At 31.8% G+C, this 27,088-nt stretch overlaps 1 protein-coding gene across 1 annotated transcript; it reads left to right on the forward strand.

Moving 5' to 3' along the window:
* Positions 1-17,635: 17,635 nt before the first annotated feature.
* Positions 17,636-24,949, forward strand: LOC107451299 (tubulin alpha chain, testis-specific). The gene is made up of 4 exons (XM_016067355.4): positions 17,636-17,721; positions 19,128-19,668; positions 22,519-23,046; positions 24,585-24,949. The coding sequence occupies exons 2-4, from the start codon at positions 19,141-19,143 to the stop codon at positions 24,882-24,884; spliced, it is 1,356 nt and encodes a 451-aa protein (XP_015922841.1). The 5' UTR covers positions 17,636-17,721; positions 19,128-19,140; the 3' UTR covers positions 24,885-24,949.
* The last annotated feature ends 2,139 nt before the right edge of the window (positions 24,950-27,088 follow it).

Raw genomic sequence — 27,088 nt, forward strand, 5'->3', positions numbered from 1 at the left:
AGACACACACTGTACTACACTAATGTGTTAGGGTTTTGAAACTTTTTCTTATCAAAGCTAATAGCGCACCAGGAGGGGACCCTAAGTCTTAACTAGAAAACAAATCACTATCAATACCTTTTTTACATTCTAAATGATGTGTGAGTGAATGAAATAAAAGAAGAACCTTCATTTACTTTTATGTATAACTAACTGCCAGCAAGATTTCATCCATTTTTAAACTATATCCCTAACTCCTGCAACACGTGAACCGGAAGTCCCCATTGAAGTGACCACATTTTGTATTTTTATTTTCTTAACTGAAAAACGGAAATTTCATTCTAGCTGATGAAACATTTCTTAAAAATGAACCTTTCATTTCAGTAGGGGAGAGTGGGGTCAATTGTAACATTTTTTACTTACTATTTTTAACTTACAAAAAATCGAATATATTATTAGTATTAATTGACAGACGAGTAAAGTAGACTATCCTCTACTAGAAAAAATAAATAAATACCTTATTTTAAATATTATTATATTAGTTATTAACAATTTTTGACAGTCGTGCACTTGTTACAATTGTCCCCACTTACGGGGTCAATTGTAACTGTTCATAAATTCAACTAAAACATAGTTAATTATTCATATTATCATAGTTGTGATATATTTTTTATTGATCAAAATAGTAGTGATATTTTAGGAGTAAAAATAATAATGAGTAGAGACCTAAAGGGTTAAACTTTTAACTTTAAGGGGTTAAAAATTTTAATTTATGCTGTGAAAGGTGACAAATAAAATAATGTACATGCAACATAATATAAATGATATAGGAAACTATTGGTGGTTCTTAAAGAGTCAAGTAATGGTTTGTAAACGTACGATTATTTATTTTCAGCTGTTACAATCGTCCCTTTACTTATTGTTACAATCGTCCCCAAGACGCCATTTCAGCTGCATTTGTTAAAAACAATGCTTGTTAATTAACAAAACTAATCTTTTTTTTCTTGAAATGTTAATTAAGGTGTCCACTTACATATTCTGTTAATAATTTTTATTTGTTTAAACAAAATTACTTTGTTACAATATAATATTCTAATACCGAAAAAAGTACTTACGTAGCGTGAAAATATCTTTTGTGATATAACTCTTTCAAAAGTACATAAAAATGGTTGCCAGCAGGGGTGTACATGTAGATTTATTAAATACACCTTTTGCGCCACCTAGGAACCAAATCTAGAACCCGACACTCGAAATTTTTGCTCTGTTACAATCGTACCCTGTTACAATTGACCCCACTCTCCCCTATACCTCTTCTTTATGCAATGAAGCGAGGCAACAAATATCCATTTAAAAGGTGAAATGTAACAGTAGTTTCATATAAATTGATTGGGGGGTGCCATTAAATTTTATTGTATATTCGATTATCCGGTATGCAATTTAGTGGGGACGACTGTATTAATAATAACCGGCGATTATAAATATTAATCGCATAATTACACATAGATTGTAATATTAAGGAAACCATCCCTCAGGGTTGTTATTTCAAATTGTTATTCGGAGTTCATTATCTAGGATTAGATTTTAATTAACATCTCCGTTTTTATCATCTCCCTGCAACCACTACTGTACCCAGTCATTACGTCACGTTTGAGCAGTGGTGTTTTATTTAAACAAAGAAAAGGTTTTTAAATTGAATTAAAGGTGCATTCACACTGTCGACATTTGAACATGGGATCTTTTACGAAAGAAGCGAGAGAGCAATATCACCAGATCAAACCATTGACGAGCTATGCAGATGCACCTATTTTCTTAATTCATTTCAATGAAACTCATTCAGGGAAATGTAAAAATACTACTGTGACATTTTTTTTAAACGTTCAGTTAGTTACATTTAATCCAATCCATTCATTTTTTTTTCATGCCGATAATGTAATACTTTTTGCTATATATTTTTAACATTTTGCAGGAAAAAGTCTGTAATGATGTGACCATTGTTTCTTTACTCACGCATTTCTGTTCCTAGAATTTATAATTTTCCTTTTTTTTCAATTATCAAAGGATAATAACCAGGAAAGATTAGATGACCCTACATTTGACAAAATAGGCTTTATTGTATAATTACCCTATCGATGTTTTTTTAGTCATTGTCTATTTCTAAGAAAAAAATTGGGTAGATGGTATGTCTTTTTTTTAAAAAAAAGAATGTAAAATAATGGGGAGAAAATACATTTAAGCGTAAAGATATCAATTTATTTTAAACCTTTATGCACTAAAGACTTATTATTCCAGTTCTGGTTACAAGAGAGAGAGTTTATTAGAAAAGTTCAACATTTCTTTTCAGATGAAGCGAGAATTTCAACCTCAAGGACATTCACCTCGACGAGCCGTACCGTAAAGGTCAATCAAGGTGGATAGAGTTTATTGCATGCTTTCACAAGCACTTGGAACTTTCATTTTAATAGTATTTAGAAATGCTTGGGTTTTCACACAGCTTAATACTGAAAAAAAATAATTGTACGTAAATTATTCTACAGCAACAGGTTTTAAGTTTGGTTAAATCTGAAGGTTCATTTTAAAATATTTCTGTCAGAAAATAAGAATATAGAATTTCTCATTGCTTTAACAATTTATTAACAAAAGGAGACAACAGCATTAAGAGGGAATTTTGTACAGCTAAAAATGTGGAAAATCTCTTTTATTATTTTTTCTCAACTAGAATGTAATAAGTTCGAAAACACAATTCCTATAAATTGGGGAGAAAAAACAGCTGAATATTATGTTGTCATGCATGTGTGCTTTATATTTTTTATTTTATAAGCGTCGTTGAACAGCCAACCCAATTTTGGGTTTACGACTACTGATGTTTTCAACTCTGTAGCCTTGTCATTTTGAACAGAATTCAGAAAGCAAGGGAACTCCTGGATCAAGTATTGAGAGAAATTTGCCTTCGTGGAGGACATTTCGATGGAATTAACCCGCATTTGCGTTACATGGGGAGGAAAACCACGAAAACCTCCCATGGTTAGTCTGACTGCTAGAGGAGTCTGACTTTCGCTCTCTGCCTCTCGCAGAACCCTTACGATTACTTTGCAATCATTTCTTATTCTTGATGATTAACAGATTTTAAACCAAAATTAAAATGTATTCAACTGAAATTTTTTTTAAATTTTTATTCAATTTATGCAGATTTTGTTTTTAATTTTATAAACATCTAGTGAAATGCTAAACATAATTTATGCAAATAATTCCGAATGGCAAAAGTAATGAACCTTTATCCCTCATAAAGAAGATGAATTTAGTTTAATATAGTTCTCATAGACCAAAATTAACCATGTCATTATCTAATATATATAATTCTCTTACTTGGCTCCCAAATTTTGGCTGTATTTCTTTTCCGCCGGTGGCAACGTTTGTTTTGTTTTGTTTACGTTACTATTTCTCAGGGCTATTTCTCTTACACGGCGACTAAAATATGCCTCATTACAACTCCCCGAATGGCAACGCAAGAAAATCGACTAATGATTGCCGCTAAAAATGTCACATGCCAAATCGAGCTGAGGTGGCTCAACATATAGCGCTTTTAAAAACGGAAACTGAAATAACCAGAGAGCATCAGCTGCGACAATCTCATACTATTAAGCTATGCAGAAATGAATAGTCTTTGTCGATAGATCTCTATTTTAGTATTTTGTCGAAAGCGCTTTTTTCACGAATTTATTTGACGATTTTTGATTTATATCACGAATTATACTATAGCACATTTCTAATAGGTTTAACGAATTACATGTCATTTATTTGACTTCAAATTTATTTTAATGACTTAGTATGTATTTACTAAAAAGATGTAATTTTTTTTTTAAAGTTTTTATATGGATTTGAATGATTGTTTTGAATTCTTAGAATTTTATGCATTTGCAATGCATTTTATGCAATGTACCTAAGTTAGTAGCGAGTAAAGCGAGCTTGGTTTGCGTAGCAAACCATATAAGATTGCGTAGCAATTTTCGGGGGTTGGCGAGCGTTAGCGAGCAGGGGGCGCAGCCCACAAGTAAGAAGAATTTGCTTAACAACCCTATTTATGCTCGCAACAAGTGTAATGTAATATTTAATAATTTATTACAGCTGTGAAATTACATTAGTTACCAAACGTCGTTTTTTTCTTGGACGGTAAAGAGTTAAAAACTTTCTTCTTAGAAAAATCTTCCGGCAGCTTTTAAATATTTATTTCTTATGTATATATACTTTTTATTTGGATAATAAAGTTGTCTACAGCCAGATGCTGAGTATTCTTTAAAGATCACCCTTCATATGTATTTTTCGAATCATAGTAAAAAAATTAGGTCGAAAACATTAAAAGTCATACATTGAAATTTGAGAGCCGCTATGGCTCGAAGGTAGAGCGCTCGCCTCCCAATGAGAAGAGCCAAGTTCAAATCTCAGCGTTGGTTGATCGATACGAACTCTGTCACAGACCGATCACAGTGCTAACATAAAAATATCCTCAGTGGTAGACCGATCATGGATCAGAATCCCCTTGCTCTCGGGCTAACCTAGGGAAGTTTTCGTGGTTTTCCTCTCCATGTATCCTCCTCTATTTAGTTTTATGAAATAGTCCTGCGCGAAGGCTAGTTTGCCCCACTGCTACATCCTCAATCATTATTATCTATTTTAATCGTCTTTCCAAACACATTAATGTAAAAATAAATACATATAGTTTTATTTATGAGTCGACCCTATAAGTTTTCTCCAATCTGGCACAATTGAGTAACAAAAGGATTTTCCTTAACGGGAAATAATAAATGAGTTTCTCGAAATAGACATATTCATTCAGATCATTAAAAAAATATGTATATCATAGATTAAATTTTTGATGATTCAATCAACTCTATTTTAGTTACTCAACAATCGATCCGATTTTTTTTAAAGAACTGTTATAGCAGAGAGATTTGAAATACGTTGTCGATTTGTTCTTTTTTACAGAAGTCAATCCCAATTCTGCAGAAAAACTATTTTAAAATTCCCATTTGTCATTATCCATTTTACGATACTCTGATTTATATCGTCTTTTGATGTATTACTTTAAAAATATCATTCATAAATTAAAGAGACCCTAAACAATTGGAACAAACTTTCAGTTTTTATTTATTAATTTAATCAGTATTCGATTATTACGTTTATTTTCGGTTATTTTTCTAGAAGTTCTTTCACTGGAATGAAAAATTTTTATTTCTTTTATTCAGTTCAACTGCTAAATATTTCTGTTTTAAAATAACTGCGCATCTTTTCATTTTTTAAGCTAAAAATTAAAAAAACGTGTGATGAAGTTAAAGCAATTTAGACGAAATGAAGTATTTAAGCACGTCATTTTAATGAAATAATCAAAAAATTCTTTTATAGCAATGGTTCTTTGTAACGAGCTATTTTCACCAAACTTCGGGTTTCGTAGTTCAAATTCAACTGCATTTTTAACAGTCAAATAATTGCTTTTTAGAGCCTAAAATCGCCTTCAATTTGAAATAACAGAACAACATCTGGAGGAGAAGCTACGAGATAATTGGAAAAGACTCTATAAAATGTAAAAATTAATAAACTAATCTAGAAAAAAATTTAGGAGGCAAGAAAACGGGCCAGGGCTTAAAAAAACTATCAAAAAAAATATTACTTTTATTTTCAGCCTATATCGAAGAAGAAACTAAAGCAAATCAAACAAGAATATGAGGGGTAAGACACATGTTGACCTCCGATCGATCAAAAATTGCTATTTTTTCAAAACGATAACATGGTGGACGCCTACAATTAAAGGGCTTTGCGCATGCGTTTGGATGTTTTTATCGTTAAGTCATTCTGAAGATTTCCATTCTTCTCAACAGAATCAATTTTAATAAATTCTCCAAACAATTTTATTTAATTTTCTTCGAAAATCGGGCCTTGAAGGTCACGAAATTTTTTCGATAACTAACAGCACGTAAAACTTCGTTACCGTAAGTGTCATCATTTGATAGAAACACACGCATTATTTTTTTCATCATTTGTTTAACGCATGATTGGTGCAAAACGCGTTTATTTTTATATACAATAAGCAATAACGATTCTTTTGGCATAAAAATAAACAATAAAAACTTAAAGAACTCATTTTAAACATGCTAGTTAGTTAGAATTTTCTTTTTAAATCTATGGTGTCGATGATAGAATCGATTGTTGCCACACATAAATAAAATAAAACATAACCATACCATAATATGGAAACGTTTTTATTTTCAAAACTATTAATGAAACAATTTTTATACTAGCTGCTTTTGATTTGATTTTCGAAATTCGGATAAATAAAAATTATAAAGAGAAAATAAATAAGACTGAAGTTGGAAAATTTTAAGAGTTGCTTGAAAACAACAAAATGCATGTGGAATTGTGCAGAGCGCAAAATTAAAATGTAAATACTCTAAATAACGTTTCATCTAATGATCGGATATTCCCGCCTTGTAACTCAATCTTAATGATTCGAAGGCCTGAACATACTTTCTTTGAATAAAAAATGTACCTTTATTGTCGACAGATTTGGATTCTTGACCCTCAAAATATTGCTTTTTTTTTTTCTTATTTCGCCCTACTTCTTCCTAACTCATAAAGAAAATAAAAAACTTTTGCACACAATTCTAAAACTTATTATCGAAGATAATTCGATGTGAACAATTATTTTTTATAGTTAAGGTATTGTTTTTTATTATTTAATTTAGTAATGGGTGAAAAAAAATTGAATTGAATGATACACAAATTATTACATTATTTTTACATTAAAACAGCATAATTTTAAATGACGTAATCCGAACTCTGAAGAGAATAGGTTGAATGATTCTTAAGAAATAAAAATTTAAAAATACAACTTATTTTGAATAATGCTCAAACTGGTAAATTATAACATTAAGAGGCCCAAACTTTCGATCGCTCCCCTGTTTAAACAATTAGAATCATATATCTTCATTACTGCTACCCAGTGCTAAAGAGAATAGAAGGGCTGGTTCACTCCTTTGAAGAAACTCTCGCCGCGCCAATCCTCCGATATTCTCTAGTGACGTCACTTTGGCGCAAAGCTCGCACTTTTACTTCAAGAACGGAGCTTTCGGCCTTACTAGCTCTAACTAATAGTGGAGCATTTCTTTTTGTGACATATTCTAAGACATTTGTTATTTTCTATAATGACTTTCCTCAGTTTTTGCCATGAATTTACAAAATTTTAAAACTATTAATGAAATGCCAGTTTGCGCGATTGCAACTTGCAAAAATTCTGATGGAAAAACAAAAGGAAATAATATAATTTTCCGCGTGTTCCCTAAAGTAAATGAACAACTATGTAAAGAATGGATTCCGAAATGATACAGTTAATATAAAACAGCAATGCGTTTTCTCTATCGTTAAGAACTTTTATAAAAATTATTTATCTAAATAGAAACCGCCTCGTTACTTCAAAAAGAAAGGCATGTGAAAAAAATTAAAAAATGGATGAAGTCAAAGTAAATTAAAACGTAAGTAAAAAGTATAAATAAAATATATAGTGTACAGTTGAAATTCTCCTAATTTCATAACTTATTTTTTAATGTAGTTATTCTAAATATTTATGATTCTTTTAAAAATTATATTCTCTTGAATTTAAATATCTATAAATTATATCATCTTAAATTTAAATATCTCTAAGCAATTGTAAAATTTCTAATGTCATCATGAAAATAAATTATTATTTTGTTTCAGTAATTAGCGTTTAAAGTTAATGTTTCTTAATGATTTGGTATGAACAAATTGCTATTAACGGCATATTTTAAAATCGGGGATTCTAAATTTAATTCAACTTATTGTTATAAAATAATATGTAGATAAAAAAGCGTCGATATATGCTTTCATTTTTCTTAATAATTAAAGTTAAAACTGAACTTTTTAAAATAAAGTATTTATAGTGTTATTTTCGCCAACTAGTAAAATATTTTTATAAGTTCAAAATGGTATTTTTTTAATATAATGGCCAAGAAAGTTTTTTTGAACTATGTTTATGAATGGAAATAATGTGTTAATTACGTAAAGTTTGAAAGCTAATAACCAGAAAAAGTCTAACTTATTTTTACAAAGAGAAAGATGCAAAGTTATCATAATATCTTTGTGTGCGATCTTCCGAGATCTGTGGACACAGTGACGTCATGAGGAGGGAAATCGTAGCTTCAGCTCTAAGAGCGGAGTGAACTAGCCCTTCTATTCTCTTTAGCCCTGACTGCTACCCCCATATTTTGGGGCACACGAGTTCAGAACCACTGATGTTTAATCAGAGACAGTACGTCTTTGCACCTGATTTTGTCTTTACGTCTGATTTTGAACTTAAATTGCAATCTACATTAACTAATCAGAAAATTTAAGATTAAGTCTTCAAACTATTAAGAGTGAAATCCTTGTACTTGAAAATCCAATTATTAGATCAATAGTTATTTAGGGTGTACCGTCTTTTTTTTTCCTCTCACTCTATCTCTCTCTCCCCTCGAATAAGAATTTTGTATATTTTGTAAATCAGATAATGATCTTCCCATATTTCTTTAAATAAAGCTTCTTTTCTTTCTTTTTTTTTTCCTTTCGAATCGAACATTTGTTTCGAATCTCGCCATTTTTTACATTCCTACTCATTTTTTTAATAGTATAAGATTAAAAAAGCTCAACCCTTTTTACAATCATAATAAATTATTAACCTGGTTGAAACTTACCAAATACACCCTTTGACGCAGAATGTTTATTAAGCATATTTTCATACTTTTTTCATTACTTTGTATTTAAAGTCAGAATAAGTGAAAAATAATATATTTAGTATCGCAATAGTTTTGCAGCGAAAAACACCGGTGTCTTATTTTGCATAAAAGACTCCCAACACGGCTCTCTTCCAAAACAATACATGTATTCTTTTTCTTTTTTTTTAATTTACAGTTATTTAGATCTAAGAGAAGCAGTTATTCATCACTATAATTTCTTTCATTTACAAAATCAATTCTTGATACCTTTTTAAACATGAATGAAAAAAAAAATTTCAACAATTTTTTTTTTTCTTCTTTTTTTTTGTATTTTATATTTTAGAACAATGTGGCTGGGTGGCGCAGTTGGTTTGTCGTCGGCCTTCTGAGCCCAAGTCTGCGGACTTGGGATACAGAATACCGGATTTTCGGGATATAGAAAATCCTCAGCGGCCATGTCGTATGATTACGCGGCATGTAAAAGACCCCTGGAATGCCTTATTGACTCTTAGCATTTCCGGCAAAATTAAATTCCTATAAGTGGAGCACTTTAGTGCACTTTAGCATCCAAATAGAGTCCCGGTGCTGCCGTCTAGTGTGGCAGAAACAAGACGTCTAAATTAACATGACTAACGGTATCTCACCCATTGTGGTGTTCCTGAAAGAGTGGATACCACCTCTGGAGAACGCACTAGGTCTGTTCATCATCTGTCCGATTGTGCAGCTCATTGGAAGGAAAAAAAACGAAGAAATATTTTAGAACAAATATAATTTCGATAATCTTACAGATTTTTTTTGTCACTATTAGACTGTTTCTTATAATTGAAATAATCCCAAAATATGTTTTTACTTGTCATGAGAGAGTCAGAAAAAATGTATATACTTGTCCCATCTGTGTCAAAGGGATTAAAAAAAAAGAGGGAATATTATTTTTAAATAAATATGAATAATATATTTCCCAAAATTATTAAACTATTTAAATGTATGATTTCAAAGCAGCTGTTAAATTAATAAATGGGTAGGTTTCGTCCAATTTCTTTTTTTTTTTTTTCAATCCTACTCTAAACTTTTGTCCTTGAAATGTCAACTAGATTTCAGTTAGTGAATGGAGAGAAGGTGGGCGATTTATAGATGTGCTTTACTTTCGTTTCCTCTCACTCTGTAACTACTAGTCGTGGGCTGATTAATCTGTTGAAGACCTACACAAATTTTTGAAGGTAAAAATCGTTCTTCCCACGCAGGTTCTTGGTCTTACTCAATACCTTTTCATTACCTTCCCCCCCCCCCACTTAAATTGGTTTTAATGATTTAAGTTTTAAAATAGACTAAATAATATGCTAATAAGCTCACCTCTTTATTTATGAAACGTACAAATGAAAAGGCTTTTCTTGTATGAGATTTTGATAAGAAAAAATGACATGTTTCGCAAAATTCTTAATATTTGCCCATTTGGAAATGTGTAGTCCGAAACAATTAGAAATTTGTTCCAACAATTGAATTTCTTCTTGAAATTCTCAATGTATTGATAGTTAGCTCTGAAGAAAAGTAGGCCCAACTATGGAACATTCAAAAACCTGCCACGTGATTATTTCTGTTTTGTTTATTGACTTTCAACGGTAGCGTACATAGAGCTCCCCCCCCCCTGCAAGATTTATAAGTGTACCCTATATTGGAATTACCGTAAAAAAATTAAAATTATAATATGAAGCAAAAAACACTGTTGTGAAGGATATTTATAATCATTCATTTTATTTTAATTTAAGAAAATTAAAAGAGTAATGACGTTCTTGAAAAATTCTAGGCAAAAGATTCTAGAAAAAGATTGATTTCAACCTTCTCACTTTCGATTTAACATGAAAGTTTTTTCTTCTCCCTTTTCTCTGTTTTGTAGGGTTCAAAAAATAACACAGATTTCTTCCATAATTTTCTATTTTTCATTTTTTTTAGTGATTTAAATTAGAAAAGGTGTGCAAATGAGTCAGTAATTCCTATAGTGTCAATATAAGTTTTATGAATCAATACATTTTTTTAAAAAATTACCTTCATAATAATTTAAGTTATAACTAGTCCTGTTCCTTTTTTTTCCTCTCTAAAAAAAAAAGACAGTCCTGTCATTTCTATATGATATGGAACCTTATTGATTAGGTGTTTTCCCTTTGAACGATAATTTCTCTTTGTCATGCAGAAAATAAAAATGGCTTACTCATCCGATGGAAACCATTAGGTTCATAAATCTTGTCTAGACATGTACTTCGAATTCACCCAACCATAGTTCCCATGGTTGCGGAGTTATTCTTATCCAAAACATTCCATGTAATAGTTACTTGCATAATGAAAAAAAAAGGTTTGTTTTTCGGTATTTGTCGGGCTAATATAGGGCTAAGAAGCTTCATGACACACGATTAGAATTTATTTTTAGCAATAACTTCCAAATGCGAAAAATTCCATACAATAGTTATTTAAATTCCCAGTGTCCCCATAATTCTATTCGAGAAATTACCGACTGATAATTTTGTGTGTGGTAAATCATAAAAGTTATTCTTCGAATTGCAATTTAGTAGAATAATATGAAAGTAGATTAAAAAGAAAAGGCAATGTGGTATTTTTATAAGAATAAATGGTTAAAGTGACCAGATTTATAGCTATTGTTTGAGGGCACATAAGCCGTGCGTCTATTTGAGGATATATTTCTGGAAAGTGCATCAAAGATTTTTATTTTCGAATTGATATCAGGTGCATGACCACCTAACTTGATTTCGTTACTGACCACGATATCATATAATATTCTAAACTTGAAAATGAATGACTACATGATTATAAAAATTTGTTTACTTTCTTGCTGAAATTATTTGAAAACGAGTGTGTCGTTAGTTATTAGCATAGTGCTTTTTTGTTGTTTTTCTTTTGTATTCTATCTTATATTTGCATGCAAAACTATGCCTTTTTTTAAAAATAAATAAAAACATGCAAATTTTTTTAAAAAATTTTATTGATGTTTCACTGCATACAAAAATTATTATATGTTTTCGGTGAAGTTGTTAGACATGAATGCATGTTAAAATTTGGATTACATGCGTCCTTAATTCGAGATGTGAGGACGTCTGGTAGGGGGACTGGTGGACGGTAAATCAGCCATGTCACAAAGTCCTCCATGTTCCCATAACAAATAGAACCTCTGGGGGTACTGAATGAGAGATGGGTCGTTCCCTGGTCAAAATGACGATCTGTGGATGGATGTATGAATGGATCCGCCTTAAAACGGGTGTAACGTAACCGTGAGTCAGAAGTCGAATTCTTGGCCATAGATGGCGCCACTGGAAAACAAGAACAATCTCACCCCTTGCCTTAATGGCCCGCGACAACAACAACAGAACGTCTGGTCACTTTATGTATGATGTAAAGTGGAAATGAAAATAGTTATCCCTGACTCATTCCTAGGAGCTCCTCATCAGGGAACAGAACACCTCCAATTAGGAGAGGTTTTTTTTTTTTTTTTCGTATGTGATCGAAGGTTATTAATAGGGCAGATATCCGTAAGTTGTAGACGAACCAATCATCTGTGGAACTTGTAAAAAGTTTTAAAGGGTTGGCAAAAGTGCATGAGTATTTTTCTCTATCTCTGATGAATGTGTTAGTAAACGTGATATGTATGCGAGAAATTGTTATATTTTATTTTATAACAGGTGTTGAACAGTTGACCTATTTCTGAGATTCCGGCAATCAATGTTCAACTCCGTAGGCAGAAGACAACCATCCAAAAAGACAAGGGGACTTTTGGATCAAGTAATGGGACTAGGTAGGGCTTTTTAAGGGATTAATCCGCATTTGCATTACATGTGAAGTGGAATATACACGATAACCTTCTGTGGTGAGCCCAACGGAAAGGGGAATCTAACCTATGATCCTTCTACCACTGAGTACATTATATGTTAGCACTGCGGTCAGTGCATGCTGGGAGTAGACTCCAAACCGTGAGCTGATTCTAGGTCACATCTTAGGAAGGCAAACGCTCTATCTTCTGAGTCACTACGGGTCACAAGGAATCATTTTATTTAATAACCGTCTTTGAACGGTCAATCCAATTTTCGACTTTACGACTTCCAATGTTCAACTCCGCTGTTTATCAATGTTTTGAACCCAATACAGGAAACAAGGGAACTCGTGGATCAAATAGTGGAAGAACTTTTGCTTTGGAGGATTTTTAATGATGGAACTAGCTCGCATTTGAGCTACGTGAAGAAGAAAACATCTTACTGTTAACCTGACAGCAAAAAAATTATAATTTATGATCCCTCTACCACTGACACCTAATTCTCTTTAACGAAAAAAATATCCCTTGTGAAAAATAATTAAGTTTGGGAATAAACATTAAAAAAATGTAGGTATTCATACAAAAGCATTTGCAAAGATTTTCATTTTACTAATAACAGGGGGGGGGGGCGAACCCTCAAACATTTTATTTCGAAATACTTGAATAGTCCCAAATATTCCTAATCACGCGTTTAATTACTCTCGCTTTACTTAATGTTGAATTAGTTTTTTATTGAAATTCGAAGGCATTCAAAGAAACTTGCGAATTTTAATAAATAAAATCAGCAAGTGTTTCATTTTTATCATAACTTTTGTTCGCAATTCGCGAAACAAAATTATTTTTCAACCAAGACTTGGACAATACACAAACTTCCAACTTGTAATAAAGTTAATCTCCCGAGCAACAATTTCACCTTAGCTCCAGTTGTTCTAATAATTGGCTCAATATGGGTCCTACATGAATATGCACCTCGGGACCATTATTGGAATGCCTCGATTTTTAATATTGGTCTCATATAGGGCCAATATCGGCCTATATAGAACAAATATAAGGCCTATATTGGCTGAATAATAAATATAAAATATCGGGTGAATCGGCCATTTCTATATGAGGCCGATATCGGAGATATAACGGCTCTATGAACCCTTATTGAGCCAAGATTCGTGAATATTGGTCCAATGAGAGCCCAAGTTGATGTAGGGCTCTTATTTGCATTGTTATACAAAGCCTTGCACAATTAAACTTGCTCAATAAGGTTAGAGATTTATTAACGTAATTAACATAGACTGTGATTAAAATACAAATTCGATTTTTACAATTGAAATTAGAACTTCGGTCGCTTGTTAAAGTTAAAAAAAAAGTTATTGTTTGAGCTATCTATTCCTTTCTTATTATTTGTGTTTTTCTTACCTCTGTTTTAATTATAACTTTTTTTTAAATTTCAAATTTCTTATGCTTTTTTAGTAAATTGTGCTTTTGAAATAAAGTTATAAAATTGATACAAAATATTACAATTTACCCTAAATTGAACAGATTTACGACAAAAATAAAAAATTAAGATTAGAAGATGAAAACAATGGCTGATTGATTGCGAATGAAACTGATTAAATATTTCATTCTTATGACCTTATCCGTAAAAAATTATCAGAAAATTGAAAGAAAAAAAATAAACTTAGATATTAATAAATAACGAGAACAAAATGTAACATTAATATTATTATAGGAATCAGAACAACTGTAACGAAAATATAACACCATTCCGTCTTGCACATTAAAAAAAAAGTTCATAATAATAAAAAAAAATATTAGTATTACAGTGCTGAAAAAAAAGGATAAAGTCACTAAAGAAAATGATAAAACGTAGGAAGAAAGGACTTATGTGGTTTTATTTTACAATACAGTCATCAATTATGACATAATAAAATCAAAAGCAAGATGAAATGAATAGCAAAATACTTTACACATTATGCGTCATAATAAAATTTCAACAGAATGTAAGTTGGAAAAAGTATTCTGTCAGCACAATTTTTACATCAATGTGAGATCCTTTTTTTGTTTTTTTTACGATTACATTTATCAATCTCGCATTCGTGGATCCAGATAGAGTTCGTAAAATGCTGGTATCAATATTGCTCCAAGGCATCTCGATTGCTTCAATCCATTCTGACTCGCTCTTGAATTGTCGGCCGGATCTATGAACGTTTCTGGCCAACGTGCCATAAAGGTTTTCTACCGGATTCAGATCTGGGCAGCAAGATGGCTACTCAAGGGATTTAACCTCATTTGCTTTCCTCCAGGATTTAGTTGAATATGAAGTATGGTCTGCCGCATTATCCTATTGGAACCTATCTATCTCCGGATGTTATAAGAGGAGCAACATGCAAATATAGTATTTCCCAATATATTCTGATACATCATAACTGAATTCATTTTAATTTGTATAATCACAATTGAGGTTGTGCCTCCTGCTGCAAAAGCGGCCCAAATGATAACGGACTCACCACCCAATCGACGTTTTGAAAACAACTGTGGTTCAGTCCAGGCCCGCAGCCAGGGGGGGGGGACCGTCGGGACAAATCCCCCCTCCCCCCCGAAATTCTGGGATTCAAACTTTTTAGTCTTTCTTTGAGCCTCTCAGTAAAAAGAAAAACAAAAACTGTCGAATCAAACCTTTTATTAACTAATTTTATTAAGCATATTTCGGGATATTTCTGGTTTGTCCTAAAAAAGTAATCAAAAATTTTTCTACAAATCCCCGTCGCATGTCTTTGTAAACTTTGTTTACAAATTGATTATAATTATTATGTAATATTAATTTAAAAATAAGTATTATGTAATATTTTTTAACTAGGAGGCTCCGCCCCCTGCTCGCTAACGCTCGCCAACCCCCGAGAATCGCTACGCAATCCTATGTGGCTCACGCAGTGAACCATGGCTCGCTGCGCTCGCTCGCCAATGAACACAATGTTCTAGCACAAAGACATAGTATAAGAGAAATCTAATGATATCTAATAATCTAATCTAATAAATAATCTAATAATGAATTACTCTACCGTGTAAGAGAAATATATATATAGATTACTAGTTCAACTTTTGCAAACAACAGAATGAACAATATTTGTTACAATGTTTTCCCCCTACTTTGCATGTCTGAAACTGTCCTCCGAAAAAATATCCTGGCTACGGCCTTGGTTCAGTCCGTATAAGTCGCACCCAAAATATCGACAGTCGTCTGGTCCATCCCAAATTAAGCTTCTTTTCATCAGAAAGGACCCCATCACTCCAATTCGCGCCTTTCATAAGATGTTTTCTTTGTAATTGCTAAACGAGCCTCTTTGTGTCATTCAGTAATCGGAGGTTTTACTTTCATATTTATAAATCGAATGTTCAGATTATCACTTAAATAATTCCTAACCGTGCGACTGCTGCATGGTAACTGTAGTTCATTTTTAATGTGTGCTGACGACATCTCATCGTGACAACAGCAAAGATTTGTTCTTCTTACCATGATTTTTCTTCTTCTTTCCAATATGCTGTTTGCTGCCCTAGCTTTCTGGTTTCCAGTAGCTTTCCTATTTTTCTTTCAATTTGAAAACCACTCAAGTCCATTTCTTTAAGAGCTAAAATTTTATCTTGTTCTCTTTCCCGAAAATGAGTTTCCCTTGGCATTGTATTGCATGCGTTAAACTGCAAAAAATCTGCATTTTTACAACTCGGATATTCTTCGTGTACTGGTGCAAACCGCTTTTTCCTTATTTTATTCCTGACAATGACGTCATTAGTATCGATTTTATATTTTTTTCCAATTTGCTTTTCTATGATTTAGCCATGATTTAAATAATATGCGGATTAAAAGTAAAATTGTGATGCATAGCAATTAAACTCTACATTTTCAAGTAGAAAATAAATGAGCATATTCAGCCATAACAGTGGTGTTTCATATTTGGCAGCTTTTCGTTTGACTGTATACTTATTTTCCAACACTGTACTCATATTTTATAAATAATATTTTATTTTATAACCGTTGTTGTGTGAATAACCGACCCAAATTAAAGTTTACGGCTACCCATGTTCAACTCCGTAGCCTTGTCATTTTTAACCTAATCCAGAAGACAAGGGAACTCCATAATTAAGAATTGGAGAGATTTTGCTTTCGTGGATGACTTTTAAACCTGCATTTGCGTTACACGACGAGGAAAACGACGAAGCCCTCTCACGGTTAGACTGACGCAAAGGGTCCCATGAACCGTCTACCACTGAGGATATATTTTACACCGGCACTGTGATCGGTGCGAGCCGGGTGTGGAATTCGTATCGATACTGGTAACTTTATTTAGCGAACATCATTTTTATTATTTTAAAAGATAGCGGCTTTGAATTAATATTTATCTATGTCTTTTTTTTTCTTTTATCAATACTTATAATAAAGTTCAATTTTGAACGACAATGAGCATTTGTGAGTGTCACGTTTGTCACGAATGCCTTTCAGCCATAAAATACTAAATAAAAATACCAATTTTTTTATGATTCCCGCTAATGAAGTTCGGATTTAAATATAATTTATTCATGGACAAATAGATATTTTTGCTAGCTAACCAAGAGGAGAAAAGAAGCAGTGAAATCTTTGTAAATGATAAAAATTAAACAAATAAGTGTCATTCAGCTAAAAATATATGTAAAATTCGGAAATGCTTTTTCGAAAAATGTCAAATCTAAATCACTTTTAGAAACATATTTAGAACATATTTTACATTTATTTAAAATATTTTAAAATTTTTTGGAATTTAATTGCAATTGTTATTTTTTTTTTTGTTTCACTTATTGATCACACTAACAACAAATAATTAATATGTATGATATCTGGGTGAATAGTTAATTGAACATTTCCTAATTTGGTAATAGCAGTTGGTCAGTTTAAAAGGCATAATAAAGAAAAACGGTTTTTTGCGAATGGATTGGCTTATGGCGCGACCGATCGTCTACCTCACAGAGTGATGTCATCGAGGTAGATGACGAATTCGAATCCTATTGGTTGAAATGAACTGACAGCCCGGGCTCCTTAGAAAGTTAGCGCTACTTCGACACTTTGGTTTCCGACTCGAGATTCGTTGCACGTCTCGCTGGAAAACCTCCCATATTTCTTTAATTGAATTTATCTTCTTCCTTTCCTCATTCGTAAGTTATTAAATTATTATTTTATATCAATTATTGTCAAAAGCAAGTATTTTTAAATATTTTATCTAAGAAATTTACAATTAATACTCTTTAGGTGTGGTTAACGCCCATTTCCGTTGTAACATTAGTTGAAAGAAAATTTAGTATTTATAATTAATAACCTTTGGTTTTGAACTTTCATTATTTTTGTGAAAATAAAATTAACTTTTAATGTAACTAAAGTAATTTAATTTCTTAAATTAGGTTTCTCTCGTACACTCACTGTTAGATGGCATTCTCAATTGATATCGATTTTAAAATAATTCCAATACGTTTAATAAAATAAGTAAACGCATGATTGTATTCTTGTGTTTAAATGTGTGTTTATGGTCCTTTTAATCTAGGAAAACTATTTTTCTCCTCTTGCTTGATGTGGTTTTTTAAAAATGTGGCAGTTCCGCCATCTTGTTTAAATGCCGGTTTTAGGGTGGAGCGCCGACAATGACCGCTTTTCTAGTAGAAATAATGTTACGGAATTTAATGTTAGAGTAAATAAAAAAATTTAATGTTTTAGGTAATTTCGAAAGGAAGATTTGTTTAAAAGAAACATAATCAGATGTTAAGCTTCATGTGTGTAATTGTTTTATTGGTACCTAAAGATCAAGATCTATAGTTTTCTTCTGCTGATAGAAACATATTTTTTGGTGTATTGAAATAATTTAGTCTCCTATACCCAGGGCTGATTGTGCTCCGGAAAAAATCCGGATTTTTCGCTAACAGTGATCCGGAAGTTTCCGGAGATCAAGGGTCCAGACGTTTCAAAAAATCATTGATCACAGAAGTTTCCGGAAATCAAATTTTAAGTGGAACTTAAAAACACAGTTTATTTTGTTTGTAAGGGAGAGCCAGATACATTTTTTATCAGTAAATAGTTATAATCATAAACTCAGGAAAGTAAGACATATTTGTAAATTTTAATTACTTCTAGAAAAACCTAGTTTAAATTTTTTTTTTTTTTTTAAACTCTGGAAATTTTCCGGAATTTTTACTTAGGCTCACAATCACCCCTGTACACCAGACAGGCTACCAATCCCACAGCATTAGTTGCATCAGTCTTAATTCAATTTCGGATTAATTTATTCGCATTTGAAAGTCTGTTTCTTTGGCCACTCTTAAAGATATCCGAAAGTTGACGCTTGATTTAACTAAAGTAAGAACTGTTGTAAATAATGGCAGTAGTGATTTTAGTGATAATTGATAATACTGAAATAAAAAAAATTCTTTTTTAGAAATACAAAAATTTTTCGGCCATTTTGCAATGGTAGTAAGGACGGGTACAATATCTACCTAATCTTTTTGCATTAGATTTAGTACTAATAAATTGTAATATGTCTTTAAAGGATTTTGTTTGATATTTTTCTTCCTAGATAAAATCTCATCATGCGTGAATGTATCAGTGTACATGTTGGTCAAGCTGGTGTCCAAATTGGTAATGCCTGCTGGGAATTGTACTGTCTTGAGCACGGCATCCAACCTGATGGCCAAATGCCCAGTGACAAGACCATCGGAGGTGGAGACGACTCTTTCAACACTTTCTTCAGTGAAACTGGAGCTGGAAAGCACGTTCCACGAGCAGTCTACGTAGATTTAGAACCGACAGTAGTGGATGAAGTACGTACTGGTACGTATAGACAACTTTTCCACCCTGAACAACTTATCACTGGCAAAGAAGATGCTGCCAACAACTATGCAAGAGGCCATTACACGATAGGAAAAGAGATTGTCGATCTCGTATTAGACCGAATCAGGAAGCTTGCTGATCAATGTACTGGACTTCAAGGCTTCTTGATCTTTCACAGCTTTGGTGGTGGTACTGGCTCAGGCTTCACATCCCTTTTGATGGAAAGGCTGTCAGTCGATTACGGAAAGAAATCTAAGTTGGAGTTTGCAATTTACCCTGCTCCTCAAGTAAGTATTCCATGTTCTTATTATTTATGCATTGTTGAGCATGAATGATTGTTTTTTGTACCATTCTTTTGGATCTAGAAGCAAAGCCTGTAAATTTCCCACATATTCGTAAAACCAGTAGTTCTCTTACCCTTTAATCTAACGAAATTTTTATTTGGTTTGGTCTCGATTCTTACTCGTGCCATTTTAAATGTCAGACATTGATTTTCGTATTGTTATTTCAGTGTTTTCATCTCAGAAAAAAAATGGGTGAGAATTTCTCACCCTTTCTCAAAAACAGGGTGAGATTTCAAAAAGTTAAGTGAGATTTCAAAAATTAAATTAAAAAAAAAAAAAAAAAAAAAACACCAAGAGACTTGAAAAAAAAATCATTTCTTTAATCATAATGCATTTTTAATATCTTCTAATTTTTAAAGCATTGAATATTTTTGCAGCATCATCAAATGGAAAATGTTCTACATCTACTTTTTCATCAGCTATTCTCATTAGGTTGCTCAAATGCGTATTTGTTTCGTTTTGATCGTTTCTACCCACATTTGTTTCATTTTTATTAATCCGTTTCGGAGTAGAAGATATTGGCTTTACAAGGTATTTGTCCATCTTACATTAACGAGCAAAAAATTTGAACATCTTACATGAAGAAACCTTACCTACGGTGGTTGCAGAGAAATGCGTTCTGAAAGAGGTTCCGTGGTTCGGAAGGATGGTGGTGTTCTGTTGTTCTTAAAGGTTCTGAACAATACTGGTAAATAGGGAAGTTAGATAATGGGGCAGATTTTGAAAATAATAAAAGATCCAGGAAGAAAAATGAAACGGATTTTATTCTAAATGGCGCAAATGAGAAATGTTTTTCAAAATGCGAGATATTCGCGAATTTTGAAATAGGTTTATAGAATGCGCGAATTTCTCGCGGTTATCATTTTTTAATGCGAGAATATAAAAAAATATGCGAGATTCTCGCGTTCTCGCGCTGTAGTGAAAACACTGTATTTGTATTCCTGTTGTACTATCTAACATCAAATTTCATAGTCATGCAAGCTTTCATACGTCACGATTCTTATTGATGGGAATTGAAAATCCTATATCTTAGTTGTATTTACATGATTTTAACACCCAATATTGCAAATCATGTATCCAAGATTTTAAGCTCCGATACTGCTATTCTTGTATAAATTAAGTTTTTTCTTGAATTAGTTGCTATGAAGGTGAAATTCTTTAGTAGATAACTTGAATATAAATTCTAATTCAGAATATGTCATTAAAATTTTCTTTGTTACAATCACCCCTGCTAAATAATTAAATTTCTCTAAATTTTATTAACTAGACTAATATGTACGTTATTCTTTCGCTAAATTGACTATTAATTTGGGGAATTTTATTTTAAAAATTTGGAATTGCATCAGAATCTGCTAATGTGGCGATTCGTGTTAGCAAGATTTTAACATCGAACGTAGATTTTTGTACTTACCTGAATTTTTGTACTTACCTGAATTCATAATTAGCTATTTGCGTTTGTGCAATAAAAAAAAAATTGCAATCCTCATATTTTTATTTGATTTTAGAGGTATACATTGTGGTTCAAGTTCTCACAATCTGAAGATCAATTATTTCGATTCAAATTTTTCAAATCTAGTGTTAAAATTTATTTACATGATTTTAAAGCTCATTATTGTAACTCTTTTTTAAGAACCAATTTTTTAATATATGGTGTCATATTGCATTAGTAGGTAATTTAATTAAAATGTTAGTGTTATAAATTTTATGAGTTTTTATACATATAATTTACAGGGTTTTTCACTGTCTCAAATGTTCCTTTCAGTTACCCAGACACAAGTAAATTGAGAAAATTTTATCTCAATCTGTGGCAGAATAAGTGCTTCATTTCAGCAACTTCCCCATAAAAATATTTCACACTCTGATGGTTTTAATTCTTAACCATCCCTAAGCAAACTTTTTTTTCTTCCGTTCGGCACTCAGTCATTGTAGTAAGCCTGACAGATCATGGTTCAGAAATACCCCCTCTAAATTCAATATTTTCACAAATGTGATGGTCGATAGCTTTTAAAAAAATTAAACTAAACAAAAAGTACAAATTAAACTTAATGCTTAGAACTTAAATGCAGGTATTCTCTATTGTGAAAGATATATTTTTACAATTTTATTTATAATTTAATTTGGGTAAAAGAAAAGTCCCATAGAAGGGATAGTTCCGTAGTGTGATCTTTTGCGCCGACTGCAATCACCAAGCTGCAAGATAGATTTTTAATCTTGTAAATTTGGTGTTTGCTCTATATTTTTGAGTTTCTTATGGGCCACTGTCTGGAAGTTGTCAAGACTTGGCGATTACTCTACTGCAGATCATGATACAGAAATCTTCCCCATGCGTCGTTAGATAGTATACAAGTACACTGTACTTGAATACTTTAGCAGAGATTCTCCAATTTTGCAATTAATTTTTTTATATATAAAAAAAATTATCCATGAAAGCAAATAACTTGCAGATGAAAGATAAAATAAACAGACCATAATTTATGACAAGAAAAAAGTTGTATGTTTGCTGCTACCTAAGGGAATTATTATTATTAAAATTATTATTAAATTCTTAATATGATAATAATTAGTTAACATGAATACAATTCTTTAATTTAATTCATTTTAAACTTGGAAAATTTAAAAAAAAAAAAAGAAATAAGTGTAATGGTTTTGCCCAGGGATTGTGTTTCCACCTCATTATTATTATTACTTTCTTGCAAACCGCTGCTCAGAAATTGCTTCGCCATATTGTGGAATTTCATAATTTGAGTGAAATTTAAAATGACAATTGTATATAAAATTTCACCTTCTTTTTAGGTGTCCACAGCTGTAGTTGAGCCATACAACTCTATCTTGACCACCCACACCACATTAGAACATTCCGATTGTGCTTTCATGGTAGACAATGAAGCTATTTATGACATCTGTCGAAGAAACTTAGATATCGAGCGTCCTACTTACACAAATTTGAACAGATTGATCGGCCAGATCGTATCTTCTATCACAGCTTCTCTGAGGTTCGACGGAGCTTTGAATGTCGATTTAACAGAGTTCCAGACCAATCTTGTACCCTATCCCAGAATCCACTTCCCTCTCGTAACTTATGCTCCGGTTATATCTGCAGAAAAGGCTTACCATGAACAGCTTACTGTTGCTGAAATTACTAATGCTTGCTTTGAGCCTGCTAACCAGATGGTAAAATGTGATCCTAGACATGGCAAATACATGGCTTGCTGCCTTCTCTATAGAGGTGATGTAGTACCAAAAGACGTTAATGCTGCTATTGCTGCCATCAAGACCAAACGCACTATTCAGTTTGTTGATTGGTGTCCAACTGGTTTCAAGGTAACTATTTATTTTGTGGTCACTATTAAAAATTTCTATTCTCTCTACTGCATCTATGCTAGTTATTAACATTTGATTTCGATGTTCTTAATAGTTTTTAGTGTCTCTGTGGCTTGCTAAAGTTATAGATATTAAAACTCCTATTGATTTTTGAGAGCAATTTGCTTAGTCCAGCTGAATTATGACTTTAGGAGGTGAAAATAAAGAATAAAATCATAAACAGAAAGAAAAGCTTTAGAAGCATACAATTTATTTATAGAAATTAAATTTAAAACCTAATCAATTTTCCTGCATCAAAGAACTTAGAAACACTATATGCTTGTTGTGCATTCAGTTCACTGGGTATAAAAAAATTTTAATCAATAAATACTTTGTTTTTTTTTTTCCAAACTGCAATTGCAATCACATGATTTAAATTACATATTGCGATTCATATTCATGTGGTTTAAAAGTATTCGTAGAGGTATTAAAGTTATTTAAAATTGAGATCCATACTTTTTTCCTTGTTAAAATATTGTTCATGAAAATGTGAACAATTAAGTTTCTGTTTGATTTTTTCCAACTCATCCCTGGTTTTGAAATACTTTTTTAAAATAAAAATAAACTTTGGTTCAACTGAAGTAAAGGTTGCGTGGCTTTTAATTCCATGGAGTAACGATACTTACTTGGAGCTTATTTATTCCAAGCTGCAAATAAATTTCAATGGAAAACAAACTGAACTTATAACTTTTCTTAACTTGTTAATTTAACACTAGGATTATGAGGCATGTCATTTTGGTGCATTTCGAATTTTATAAGGAAAATACAAAACTCGTTTGCATTTTTATTTTATCTCTTGTAATGACTTTTATCCATTGATCGAGGTAAATATATTAAAGTCGTATTTTCTTCAAAAGCGTTGAAATATTGGTGTACCTATCTCTACGGATATGCGTCAATCTGATGCGATTATAATTTAGACAAAATTTTGAGTAAACATGCAAACATCATCACATCAATAATAAATAGGAATGTACCGACAATACTTTGATCCAATATCATTATCTCAAATTAAACAAGCAAAAAGCAACTGTTTCATCTCATATTTTCATTTCCCCCCCATTATAGTATGTAATTACATTGCTCTCTAAGTGCAGAGATGCCATCTGTTCCGGACACGCCAAACTAATTTTAAAAAACTGTAGATAACTACTAAGTGAATTTTGCAAACATAAAATTCTGCATTCTATAAATAAGCCTACGGATTATTTAGAAATAGTGGTGGATAAAAATCTACTTAATTGAATTTATTAAACCATGAACTACCACTTTAAAATATATATATTTGCAGTCTGAAGCGAGTTGGCATCTCTGTTAGTGCTGTTATAGGTATTCGTCAAATTGATGTGTGGTTATAGAAATAGGTGTACAAGAAATGTCCGTAAACCTAGTGTTAAATACTGTTATTGTCTGATACTGATCATAGCTCCTAGTGTATTTGAAATTAAGTACATTCTTTTTCCTTTCAATTTTTTTCATTTATTTGAAATCCTTTTTAGGTTGGCATTAACTATCAACCCCCAACTGTTGTACCAGGAGGTGATTTAGCGAAGGTTCAACGTGCTGTCTGCATGCTTTCAAATACCACTGCTATTGCTGAAGCTTGGGCTCGTCTTGACCATAAGTTTGATCTCATGTATGCCAAACGTGCTTTTGTTCATTGGTATGTTGGAGAAGGTATGGAAGAAGGGGAATTTTCTGAGGCCCGTGAAGATTTGGCTGCTTTAGAAAAAGATTACGAAGAAGTCGGAATCGATTCCACCGAAGGGGGAGAAGATGAAGGCGATGAAGAATTCTAAATTTTTATACCATCGATTTTTCTTTTATACTTTAATGTGTTAATTCATTAAAATATTGTTCTGCATTTGTGTTCTTTTTTAAGACAGTCCTCACGTTCTTCTCAAACTGAGGGTTTTTTATTTAAAACAGTTAATTGATTTCAATCAAGGATGTTTTAAAAAAAATTTTTAGGAAATCTATTAAAATTTACGAAGCAATATTTCTCATAGAAATTAAATTAATAGTACATGTATTGCGGGGTTAGTTTCAATCAGCAAAATTTCTTCTCTAAATGCGTATTAGTATGAAATTTTAAAATAGCATTGCAAACATATTTTTGATTCTTAATTCATATCTTTTTTAAAGAAGATATGAAATTAAGCTTCTTAACTGAGCTATTAGCATCAGAGATGATTGGTTTATGTATAAAAATTTTAGTATATTTTATTTAAAAAATATTAGTACTAGAATTTATGCTTGGCATCTCTTTCATTTGTAAATATTTTTTCTGATAGAATAATAAATACAACTAGAGATAAAAGTAAGCTTTAAGACAGGTTCAAATTTCCGAGACCACCTAGCTCCCTTTAATATTAAGTTATAATTTTCAAACTTGGACCGTAGGTAGGCCTCTATGGTCCAATCATGGCCGCTGAACAAAATTTTTATAAATGAATTAGGGTGGTCCCCTAAAGCAGTGTTCCCCAACCCACGGACCGGTCCGCGCATTTTATTGAAACTGAATTTAAATTCCTAGGTTTGTACCCCAAATTAAAAATATCTTCGTTCCATTAAAATTTTATTTATTTTGAAAAATGGCCCCCGCATTTAGTGACATAAATTTTTTAATGTTTGTAATGTATCATTGTTCCCGATTACCCCCAGGTGGAACCGTCTCATTGCAAAGAAACAAGCTCAGGACTCTCATTGATTTAACGTTCTAGTAAGTTAAATCACTATATATATTTTTTGGTGTAACTGTATTTTATTTTGAAGGTATGTTTAAATGCAATTAAATTAAAATTAATAGATTAAAGTAGTCTAAAATATAAACAATCTACTCCCCCAGCGGGCCGCTGTAAGATTATCAAACTTTGACAGGTCTGCGGTGATAAAAAGGTTGGGGAACACTGCCCTAAAGGTCTATTGCGAAGCTGACGAGAAGGGATGTAAAGAATCGAAATATATTAATCTTATTACTAATTGAAAATGTCCTGTGTCTTGTAATCCTAGGATAACGCGGAAAACCTTATATTACGATGAACTGAAGCAGATGGAATTTCTTATTAATTACTGTTAGTGAGGTATCGTTTGACTAATATCCATATTTTAATGGGAAACTTAACAATTTATTAACTTTGACAATTTCTATTCATAATAACCGGAATTATCACTTAAATTTCAACACTTGTACCAATGCGATGCGAACCGTTAGATCATATTTACCAAACTTCATTGATTATTATTAATAATGAGTGGATTTAACACTAATACCGTGACTTGCCGTAAGTTGAATTATGGTTTTAATTATTAAATAGTTATTTTGAATTGAAAAGCTAGATAAGAAATACTATATTTTTTTCAATATACAGGAGAAAAAATATATAGTATTTTAAATTTTGCACTCTTTCATTTCCAAAAGATTTTCTGTGTAGAGAACCGATATATATTATAAATCTTATTACTATTCGAAAATGTCTTAACTCTTGTAATCCTAGGATACCACTGAACTGCTGCTATAGTGATGCAGGTTGAATTTATAATGACTAGAGCCCGGATTTTGATGACCTAAAAATTTCGCAAAAAATGCCTTAAATAAAGTAAAAATATTGAATTAAAAAAAATTTTTTTTTTTGCTCTTTAAAATTATTATGAGTCATTTAAAAAATATAAAGCAATGCAATACTTGTTCTACGTTCATTAAAGTTTGAAAAATTTGTTTTATATCCTAAAATAAAAAAAGGAAAATATATTGACACCAAAACATTTTCATTTTGTATAGAAACTTTAATGAATATAACAACTTCCATCTCATAATATTACTAAATGTCAGAATTACATTGGATTATTAAATGTTTTTTTGATAATTTGAAATGTAAACGAGCGTCTCTTGTCTGAAAGTAAATTTTCATTCCTGCAGAAGCTTCTTTCAACGTCTACTGATGTTATAGGTGCGTACTTGAAAAAGACGGTCTCACTGACAATTCTTCAATTTGAAAAGATT

This window comes from Parasteatoda tepidariorum, chromosome 1 (genome assembly GCF_982258835.1).
Source record: "Parasteatoda tepidariorum strain Cologne lab strain chromosome 1, Ptep-v5.0, whole genome shotgun sequence".
In the NCBI taxonomy this organism is placed as follows: Eukaryota; Metazoa; Arthropoda; class Arachnida; order Araneae; family Theridiidae; genus Parasteatoda; species Parasteatoda tepidariorum.